General features: G+C 49.8%; 1 protein-coding gene across 6 annotated transcripts in view; it reads right to left on the bottom strand.

Moving 5' to 3' along the window:
• Positions 1–5,660: 5,660 nt before the first annotated feature.
• ASAP1 (ArfGAP with SH3 domain, ankyrin repeat and PH domain 1) overlaps positions 5,661–10,465 on the bottom strand; it is a 292,224-nt gene continuing 287,419 nt past the window's right edge. For all 6 annotated transcript variants that reach the window (XM_074316674.1, XM_074316673.1, XM_074316677.1 and 3 more), the window contains 2 exons: positions 9,961–10,083; positions 5,661–7,909 (listed from right to left, as the gene is read on the bottom strand). In XM_074316674.1, the coding sequence (XP_074172775.1) occupies positions 7,835–7,909; positions 9,961–10,083 (198 nt within the window). In that variant the 3' untranslated portion in view covers positions 5,661–7,834. The remainder of the gene's footprint in view (positions 7,910–9,960; positions 10,084–10,465) is intronic.

Raw genomic sequence — 10,465 nt, 5'->3', positions numbered from 1 at the left:
ATTAGTGGTTGGAGGGAAATAAGAAATGACTGCTGATAGTATGGGGTTTCTTTTTGGGGTGAAAATGTTCTAAAATTGATGGTGGTGATGTTTGTACAATTCTGTGAATTTACTAAACACCACAGAAATGTACACTTTCAGTGGGTGAATTGTATGGTATATGAATTATATTGCAATAAAGTTGTCATAAATTTTTTTTTTAAAGAATGTAGGGAGGTGGGGAGGTAGGTGACAAGTGTTGCTAGCAGGGTCTAAGCAGGTAGCTAGATCGGAAGGGGCTTAGTCTCCCCTCTGCATTTTAGCAGACTTTATTTAAAAGAAAAAACTTTTTGTTGAAGTATAACCAGTGGTCTGCTAGAGCTAGTTCAATCGGCATTCAGCCACATCATCTTGGTAGCTTGTAATCAGCCATGGTAGAAAAATTTACACCATGGCAATTGGCAAATGCTACAAATAAGGGTGATTTCTACATACATACATACATATATATATATATGTAGACACACACACACACACACACACACACACACACACACAGAGGGTGCAAAAAATGTATACACATTTTAAGAAAGGAAAAAACTGTATTAAAATTGTAATACTCGATATACACCGATAACAAAAGATGAATACAAGTCCCATTTGACTTCTGCAATTACAAGAGGTGCTCAAGTGGTTACCATCAGCATCCAGACACTTCTGATTATGGTGAACTACTTACTGCTTGAGCAACATTGACCAAAGAGTCCACTTATACACATTTTTTGGCACCCCTGGTATATATGTGTATATTTGAGAGCTGGTTAAGCATTTATGAGTATACCACTGAGACTATCAGAAGTGAACAGCTCAATGAATTGACACAAACTGAAAACTTGTGTGACCAGCACCCAGAGAAAGAAATAGAACAGTATCTGCACCCCCAAAGTTCTCCACCCAGCATTCCTTCAGGTTCCCCTTTGGGCAAACACGATTCTGACGTGTAACCACACAGATTACCTTTTTTGTACATTATGGAGAATCAAAAGTGAATTATTCTGAGTCTGGCTTCTTGCACTCGACAACGTCTGTGACATCCACCTACATTGTTGTGTGTGGTTGTACAGTGCTCATTCACACTACTGTGTACGTTGTGTGGATAACCCCCACTTTGTACAGCCATTTTACTGCTGATGGACATTTGGGTACTTTACAGGTCGACACTCTCCTACATAGGCCTGCTATGGACACTCTGGCATAGTCTCTGGGCCTTACACACACATTCCGATTCCAGAGTCTGTGGCTCATGGGGCGCGCACGTGGTCAGGAGTTTAACGGATTCTCAGCCAACTGCACTTGGACTCTGTTCCTATTCTCTGCCTCCTCCCTGACTCTCTTCTTCCCCTCGCCTTGCAAGCTGACTCACAAACCTGGCACCTTCCGCTCTGGCACAGACCAGACTAGGTCTTGGTTATAGGTGGGAAAGGGGACCCCAGGCCACTGACGTGAGTCTGGAAGGGAAAGCAAGACAGCCTGGTGTACTTGCTGCCCCGACAGCTCTACAGCCTTGAAATGAGCCCCAGACAGGGAAGTAGTCGGCTGGTCTCTGGAGCTGGAGCAGGGGAGTCCTGGGCTCTGAGTTTTCCAAGTGGTTTCAGCTGACCAGGAATGAAGCTGGCACATTCAGACAATGTGTTCTTGTGAACCTTGGTTCTGCAGCTCCATGAAAAGAGGCCCATTGTCCAGCTGCCTGTTTACTGGGAGGGACTCAGCAGTGTCCAGTCCAAGTGGGCGGAGCCAATGTGGGTCAGAGGCTCCCGGATCTGACCCTTGCTCAGGGTGGGTCCCCCCCATGCCTTGGAAAACGTCATATTCCCCATGTTAACATCACCCCCCCTTTTCAGCAGCAGGTGAACTTCTAGATCCTTTTACCAGGTTTCATGTGGTTACCACATGACTGCCTGCCAAGCATAGAGTAGATTGCTGTCTCTGATTTCCCACTTGTCACTGGAGAAGGTGACATTTAAAGTTCCTGTCAGTTTTGAGAGAGCATTGTTAATTAATAGTGATTTTGTGCTACGATAAGCCACCCCTAGGTTAAGTAAGCACTTTCCACGCCCCACTTCCTAATTACTTCATTTAATTCTCACACTAATTCTACATTAGCACTGTTATTATACATTTAGGCAGAGGAAGAAACGGAGGCTTGAAGAGATTGAGGGTCAGTGCACGTGTTTTTCTGAGTCCCAAGCCTGACTCTTAATCTCCCACCATCCTGTCCCTTTGGGCCCAGGTAACAAATGGCCATGGCTGGACCGGCCAGGCAGCACAGCTGTCACCTTAGGGATGGGCAGAAGCTGTGCTGCAGGTGACGGGGGGCCCCGGGCCCTGCATCTTGGCTCACACTGGACTGAAGAAGCTGGTAGCTGAGCCTGGGAAAACGCACATCTAGCTTTTCAGGAATGGGCACACGGTGGCAGGCAGGTTTACCAAACACTGTCACAACTGCAAGGCCATAACCTCCAAACTCAGTGGTGCGTCTAAGGTGACTGGGGCTCAGAGCTTAAGCAGCAGGGCTCAGGTTGTACCGGGAGGGCCTGGTCACACGATGGCCTCTCAGCATCTGTCTTTTGGACACATTAGTGGCTAAGTGGCCCAGGGAGGGGATGAAATAGGGCTGCCAAACTCCAGATCCTGTATCGTTTTCACTGCACCTTAACATAACCGGAAAGTGACAACGGGTGGTGTCACTGAGTGACGAGCCCATGAGGAGGGGTCTTGCCATTATGGGAAGGTGCTAGATTCTGGGTGATTCGCCCTTGTGGGGTCAATCCCAGGTTTCTGGGGGCTAAATAGTGGTCTGGGAGGGACCCAGGCCCCCTGTGTTGCATAGGAATCATCTGGGAGGGTGATGTTGGCTAAATGCAGATTCCTAGGCCCCTTCGAGACTCATACTGACTCCTAGTGTCCAGGAACAGGGCGTAGGAATCTGATTTTAATAAAGAGGATGATGCTGCCACATCTGAAAGCCTGGCTCTCATGCAGTTCCAGGCCAGCGTGCAGATGACATGCTTGCCATCTCTCATCCTCAAACCTGCCTGGACCTATAAAGCGACATTTTAAATTCTATCTGCTGAAGTGAGAAGCCAAGCGAGGCTCCTTTCCTGGAGGTTTTGCAGAAGGTCATACCGTAGTTCTGGCCTCTGAGCCTCTGAGTAGGATTTGCTGTGTGGTAAGATTTTCGCAAAACAGCTGTGTTTATCTGAACTTTAATTCCTGTTTTCAGGAGCTTATGTGTTTCAACGTTTGCTTATGGGGCTCCTGTGCTCAGCTAGACATGCTCAGTCACTCACTACTCCCTTTTCGATCACATTCTACAGGCAGCAGGACACCCTGCGTGCCAGCCCGACCTCTGGTTCCCAACTGCAGAGCAGCCATCCAAGAAACACTCGTCGTGAGGCCCTTCTGGCAGATGCCATCACTTCTCTGAATGGGAAACTTCATTGCATTTCACGGTTTACACTTCCCTGGCGGGCTGACCTGTCCACAGAAGGCTGGGCCAGGCCAGCTTTGACCCAGTTTCTCTCAGAAAGGGCAGCCAGGGAACACAGTAGCAGCACAGAGGCAGGACAAGGTCACGGCTGGGAGCCGCCTGGGTCCTGAGCTCAGGGCTCCAGTCCGGCCTCTGCTCTTCATGAACAACTTGACGTTTGGCAAGTTAAGTCTTAAGCTGAGCCTCAGTCTCTTAAACTATAAAATGGGGACAATAATAGTTCCGCCTCATAGTTACGGAGACAAATGCGATCATGCAGATCAAGCCCTCAGGCCAGTGCCATGCCCACCTGAAGTCCTCCGTGTGAATCAGTGGTCGTCAGTGCTGGAGTCGGCCTCATGGGCAGGCAGAGCAGTCTCTCCTCTGCAGGGGCCCTGCTGGGTCTTCAGTCTGCTGTTCCCTGCTCCAGATGTCTCAGGGATGTCACACACTGTCCCACTAGCCTTTGCATCACCTCCTTAATCCACACAGGCCTTTGGATTCCCCTTCCTCCAGGAAGCTCCCTGCCAGGTGAGCCCCACAGTAATGGTACTTAGCCCTCTCCAGCCTGCGACCTTGTCAGGGACAGAGGGTACAGGGCACATCATTGCAACCACAGGCCTGGTACTGTCCCGACACAGAGAGAACGTTTAGGGTTGGGTGACATGGTTTAGCTGACCCCACCTTCACGCCAGGCTCTGGGCTGCGTCCATCACTGTGGGAGGGAGGGGACACATTCTTAGCCAGAAACCCCTGCCAGAGAGGTGAGCCCATTAGCTCGCAAGTACGCTCATAGTGCAAATTCGGGAAATAAGACTGCCATTCGAGACAGATGAGGACGTGCGTGGGGTGGGGGCAAAGTACAATTGGTGGAACTATCCTAATACCTGTCATCACTACCACCCACTGGTGCCACATGTACCCCCACATCCTGGGAATGGGGAAGACAAAACACAGGGTAGGAAGACACAGAGTTAGGAATGGGGAGAAAGCAAGCAGGGGTGGGGAGGAAGGGTGGGAGAAGGCTGTTGTCCAGGCCACAAAGACGTGGGCTCACACTGCCAATGTTACTTACTGTGATCTGGAGCACGTCACTTCGCCTCCCAGACCAAATACACTGACAGGAAACACTCCACCCACCGTAAGTGGTCAAAGGACGGAGGGAGAGGGATCAGGCAGCTTCGGTTTCTAGCATGGCTGTGAGAGGGACTGGGGGCAGAGCATCCTGGAGGGAGGGGTTGTTTTCACGGGGTGAGTCCGTTCATTTCAGATACTGTTCCAGGCTTAAAACAATGCCAACACAGTACCATTCTGCAATTAGATGGAAAGCTGACGGCCCCTGTGCCTGACTTATCCAGATAATAACGTCAGCTTCTCCTAGAAATATCCTGACAGTCCCTAGTTTCCATGCCCAAGGCCATTTACCTGGCAGCAGGGTATGTAGTTTACCTTTTCAGTGGAAACAGGTGTTAAAATCCACCCACTTTCAAGATGCAAAACAAGGAGACCAACATCAGAACCTTCAATGCCACAGTCTTGGGCAGCTTTCCTCCGCTGTTTCGGGCTAGAATTTCGTGACCGGGACTGTCTTCCGTGTGGTCGAAAATCCCAACAGAGGCCGACGAGGCAGCCTCCTGACCGGGTTGTTCACCAGCCATGCCATCTCCTGCTCAGTCATGAATGGGCCTCACGTTCAAGCTGCGTGAAGCCGAGGGTTCCTCCCTCTCGCTGGCCTGCTGCGGGTGAGGTGAAGGGACGCAGGCCGGTGCTGCCCCTGTGCCCCCTCACTGTGGGCAGCGCCAGGACTCACGGCCACAGGACAGACACGCAGCACAGCACGTAGGTCTGTCGCCTAAGAGCTTCCATGCCCCCACGCCCCCCTCTTCTTCCTGCCCTGTTCACATAACTAGGACCAAAAGTGGGGGCTGTGAGGTGGGAGTGGGAATGGGGAGGGGACCAAAACGCTGAGGACCATGTTTTATAAGTCGAGGAAACTGACGTGTATTTTCATGTCTCCACAGCTCCGAGCTTTTACATTGGAGGTAGAATGACTTGTGTTATTGATACCCCCAAAAGCACAGCCAAGGGAAGTCTTGATTTCCTCCAAACGGAAGTGTCGTGGACAACTCACAAAATGGCCTGATTTCAGATGTTTGGGATCAACTGAGAATATGTTTATTTAAAAGCAATTTTAAATATTAAAAAAAGTAGAAATTAACACATACGGTCCTGGAAAAACTCACATTAAATACATGTGAAATGACAAGTGTACTGACGCCTGAGCGTCACATCCAGAGGAGGACTCGGAATTTAACTAGTGGGTCTATGGGATTCCTATACATCATGTTGAAGTTCTAGGCAATAAAAAAATAAATAGCAATTGCTGTTCAACAGTAAAATAAGACACACACTATTTGCAGAACATAACTTTCCCCTCTGGGGGAAAAAAGAATTGATTAGCTATTTTTTTTCATAAGGTTCCATACCTTCAAAATACTATATCATGTACAAAACTGCAGGTAGTGGCTCTCTGAGTTTAAGAACAGATCTAAACTCAACCAAGACCAGCCAAGGCATTTATACCTAGTTTTCCTATCTCCCACAGTAAGCTGGGTTAGAGAGAAGTCAGATTCCTGAAGGAAAACACAAAGACGAAACCCGAAAAAAATAAAAGGTATTGAAAAATGCGTTTGTGTAAGTTGCTGCTAAAGGGGGAAAAAAAAAGAACAGACATTGATTCGATGTAATTTTACACATCTAGCTTTTGTATTTTTAAAAATAAAGAGTTTATTTTGAGATCAGTGGAAAATACTGTAGGCCACAAAACTGGACAGCTCGTTAATGTCACTTAAAATGTGTAACTGAACGAACCGGGTCACTAAGTAACTTGGGATGGTGACTTCCTGTCCTGACACCAGTGTGGCGTTTACGTCCTGAGGCTGCAAACACTGTCGGCTACACACCAGACGTTGCCCGGTCCCTGATGTTCTTGTCAGTGTGGAATTCAGAAGTGCTGTGACGTTGAGGGAGCAACTGCTTGAAATCATTTTGCAATGAGAGTTGATGTGCTGCAGGTCTGTCATGCAAGGTTTGTTATCAGGTGGCTTTTCAAAGTGTTCAGAGTAACCACGTAAGCAGAACCAAATTAATGTTCACTGAGCGTTGTGACTCTTAAATAGGGCTTTTCCTAAAGGTTTGGTTGGGAGTTGTGCTTCTGTGGGATGAACAATTCTCATTCAATGCAAGATTATCTGCTTAAAAATATTAGTTTTCTGCGCCAACTGAAAATGCAACATTAGCAAAGAAGTGGGTATGTAGCGTGTGTTGTAAATACCCTGTGGTTTTCTGCCTTCGCCCGTATCAGGGAAGCCTGGGACCCTGCGTGCCCTACTGGTTTGCCAAAGGCTCCCTTGGCATCCAGCACTTACATTCCCGTCTGTGCTGTTTTCCAAGCAAACAAAAACAGGAATATAGGAACTGCTGGCTTTGCAAACGGAAGTGGTCTCAGCAACCATCAAAAGGCATAGAATTGACTCTCTGTTCCTAATAATGCAGTATTCTCAGCCATGGTACTGCTGGCAAACACTTTTCCTGGTGAAACTCTTGGCTGCGTGACAGGCCAGCCTGTAGGTACCTGTGTGCAGTTTACAGCTCCAAACACCGACTTTGGTGTTTATTCCAGAAAAGTGCTCAAATGGAAGTGTTACTCCTTCATCAAAATATTCAGACCCCAAAACTGCTGCATGAGGCTGTGGGCAGTGGAAAAATGCCACCAAAGTTTTGGGGAAGGAGCAACATTGACGTTTAACTGAGCACTTTTCTGCGATAGACACCAAAATAGGTGTTCATAGCTGCTCTGTGCACACAGGTACCTACAGGCGGGCCTGTCATGGAGCCAAGAGTTTCACCTGGAAAACAGAACCTACCTCTTTGCTAATGTTGCATTTTCAGTACCACGGCTGAGAATACTGCTTTGTCAATTCTATGCCTTTCAACAGTTGCTGAGACCACCTCCATTTGCAAAGCCAGCAGTTTCTATATTCCTGTTTTTGTTTGCTTGGAAAACAGCACAGACGGAATGCAAGCGCTAGATGCTAAGGGTGACTTCAGCAAAGCAGTAGGGCACGTGGGGTCCCGGGCTCCCCTGATATGGGTGAAGGCGGAAGACCGCAGGGTACTATGGCACACACTGCGTTCCCCTTGGAGGTGGTCCTTCCGCGGGTTTTGCATTCGGTAACAGCAGCTATGTACACGCTGTGCACAGGAGCGGGTGCAGGCAGCAGTCTTGCATGGAGGAGGGGCACGGCCAGGCGGTCCTGCTTTTCGCTAGTCGGACAGGATGTGAACAAAGGACACCGGGAAGACCCCCTTCCTCTCAGGCTGCCCTTCGATGTGCCCGATCTGGGGGGAGAAAAGAAAGGCGTCAGGCTGCAGGCAGCGGGCAGGTGCCCTGGGACCAGCCCGGTGGGTCAGTGCGTGCCCCGACTTTTCCCGGATAGTGGGAGGGAATGCGGGTTTGCCCTTGGTCACCCTTTGGTGACCCTGGGAGAGCGAACGGTGACGAACTATAATACATCACAAAACGATGACGACAAAATGGCAAAGGACAGAAGGTATGACACGCTTGGCACCGTTACACCCACACAGCAGCTGGGCGAGGTTGCTATTCCTGGACCCTCATTTTATACACGAAGGGACAGCGGCCCAGGGAGGCGGCATGACCTGCCCTCGGTGTTACACGGGCTGCAGACTCCGGAGTCCATGCTCTTAACCAGGGGGCTCGACAGCCTTTCCTGCCGGGTGACCTCAGATAAAGCTTGCTAAGCCTCTTGTCTGTAAAATGGGGCTAAAAAAAAAAATCTCTTCGCTCAGGCTTGTGAGATTATATAAAAACTATACATATGGAAAGGGCTGCTCTGTGCCAAGAACTCGCCTTCTGGGAAAGGCGACTGTGAAGGTCTGAGACTGACTGTGGCCTGTGATCTGTTTACTGCCTGCTGCCTAAGCCTGTCATCCATGGTTACCCGCAAAAAGCTTCCAATGATCTCGATTATGTCGGCATGAATGGCATTAACGAGAATCCTGGGGGGAAAAACAAGACATGCACACTGGCTTCAGGTGACAGACAGAGAGAGGAGGGTGGCTCTGAGAGCCAGGCCAGCTCTCACTTCCCTCCACGAAGTACTTGAGTGCAGAGCGCACTTGGAGCAGAACTGTGTCCAGCCCAGGGCTGCTTCTGTTACTTACAGGTCTGTGACCTTGGGTGGGCACCCAAGGTGGCTGGGCACAGTTTTCTCATCTAGAAAGTGGAGTTAATAGTAAGACCTCACCTACCCACATCGTGGGGTCTGAACTGACATCAGGATATCAGTTCTTAGCCTTGTGTGGTAGGGTTACTGCTGTCCCATTTTCCAGAGGAGGAAGCGGAGGCTTACAGAAAGGGCATGCTTTAGTCCACCTCAGTCCAGGGTTTCTCAGCTCCAGAACTCCTGATGTCTGGGCCAGATCGTTCTGTTGTAGGGCTCTCGTAAGCACTGTGGGACGTTCAGCAGCATCCCTGCCTACCCACCAGATGCCTGTAGCACCACCCTTCCTAGGTCCTGACGAGCAAAATGTCCCTGATACTGCCACATGTCCCTGGAGGGCCACACTGCCCCCAGCTGGGAACTGCTGCTTCAGTCCAAGCAGAATTTGTACAGGTGGGATCAAACCCAAAGGAACACAAGCCAAAGGTGTGTGTACACATGTTATATACACGTGTACAACGACACAAGTCCCTGAGCATTAGCAGCTTCTGCTGGCTCAACTGCGAACCACAGGTCCCTTTTCTGGCAGACAAAACTGGGTCCCTCTGGGGAGGAGGGAGCTTTTCCTGGGCATTTCCAAGGACGCCTGATGTCCAGACAGCCACTGTGCGAGGACAGTGTCCTTCCCTTCCTGACACCTGGGCAGCAGGCTTTCCTATAAAAGGAGTTATTACAGATACTCTCATTTAATCTTCTCCTAAAATCATATGAGGAAGGCATCGTGCCCCACTTTACAGAGAGAACTGCACACGGATTCAGGACGGAGCTTGAGGGTGGATGCTGGGAAAAGGACTCAGGCCTCCACCCCCTGGCCCGGGACAGCGTGGAGCAGGGAGCAAAGCATCGGCTTCGGGGTCCGAGACGCTCAGCATCATGACTGCCTGCTGATCAGCTTTCCCGGGCTTTCGTTTTGCATTTAAAAATCAGAAACCGCCTACAGCTCACAGGTTGTGGTGCGGTAACGGGTGTAGCAACATCAAGTGTCAATTCTCCTGGCCCAGTTTCAAAGCTCCACAGTTGTTTTTCTAGCACGCAACACAGTGACAGAAGACACTCAGTGAAAGGGCTGCTGGGAAAAGGGATGCCTGGGCAGCCTCCCGCAGCTCAGAGGCGTGGACGCCCTGCCAGCACGGGGCTCGTACGTACCCACCACTCCTGGTCCTCCTCGCCTGTGACGATGATCACCTCTCCCTCGATGAAAGTCAGCTCGTCGTCGTTATCTGCCTGGCAGTCGTAAATGGTCTTTACTCGCCTCACCTTGTTTTTGCCCTTCAAGAAAGAAATTTGGTTTTAGCTGCCAGGAGAGAATGAAGGGGAACGAGAACACACTGACCTTGGGCAAAGGACGGAGCCTTCTTGTGCCTCAGTCTCTCCACTGGGAAAGGGGGAAGCGTGTTTGCCAGGCGCTCCGTGTACTGTGTCATCTCAAGATAGGACAGCCCTTCTCCCTTCCACCAGGATCAGGATGGAGCCTGGCATCAGTGAGCAGGGGTCACCCGTTCTTTTCATCAGAATGCAAACACTACCGGCCGGGATCAAAACCTGGCTTCGCCAGACACGAAGCGCTCTGCCCTCCCCCACCCACAACAGCAGCTCACAGAAATGACGGCAGAGTCTAAAAATGGTTTGGGGAAGCATGATGTAAAGCAAA

This window comes from Rhinolophus sinicus, linkage group LG12 (assembly GCF_036562045.2).
Source record: "Rhinolophus sinicus isolate RSC01 linkage group LG12, ASM3656204v1, whole genome shotgun sequence".
Taxonomy (NCBI): domain Eukaryota; kingdom Metazoa; phylum Chordata; class Mammalia; order Chiroptera; family Rhinolophidae; genus Rhinolophus; species Rhinolophus sinicus.
Note: the sequence above shows the minus strand (reverse complement) of the source record. Positions and strands in the feature narration are given on the sequence as shown.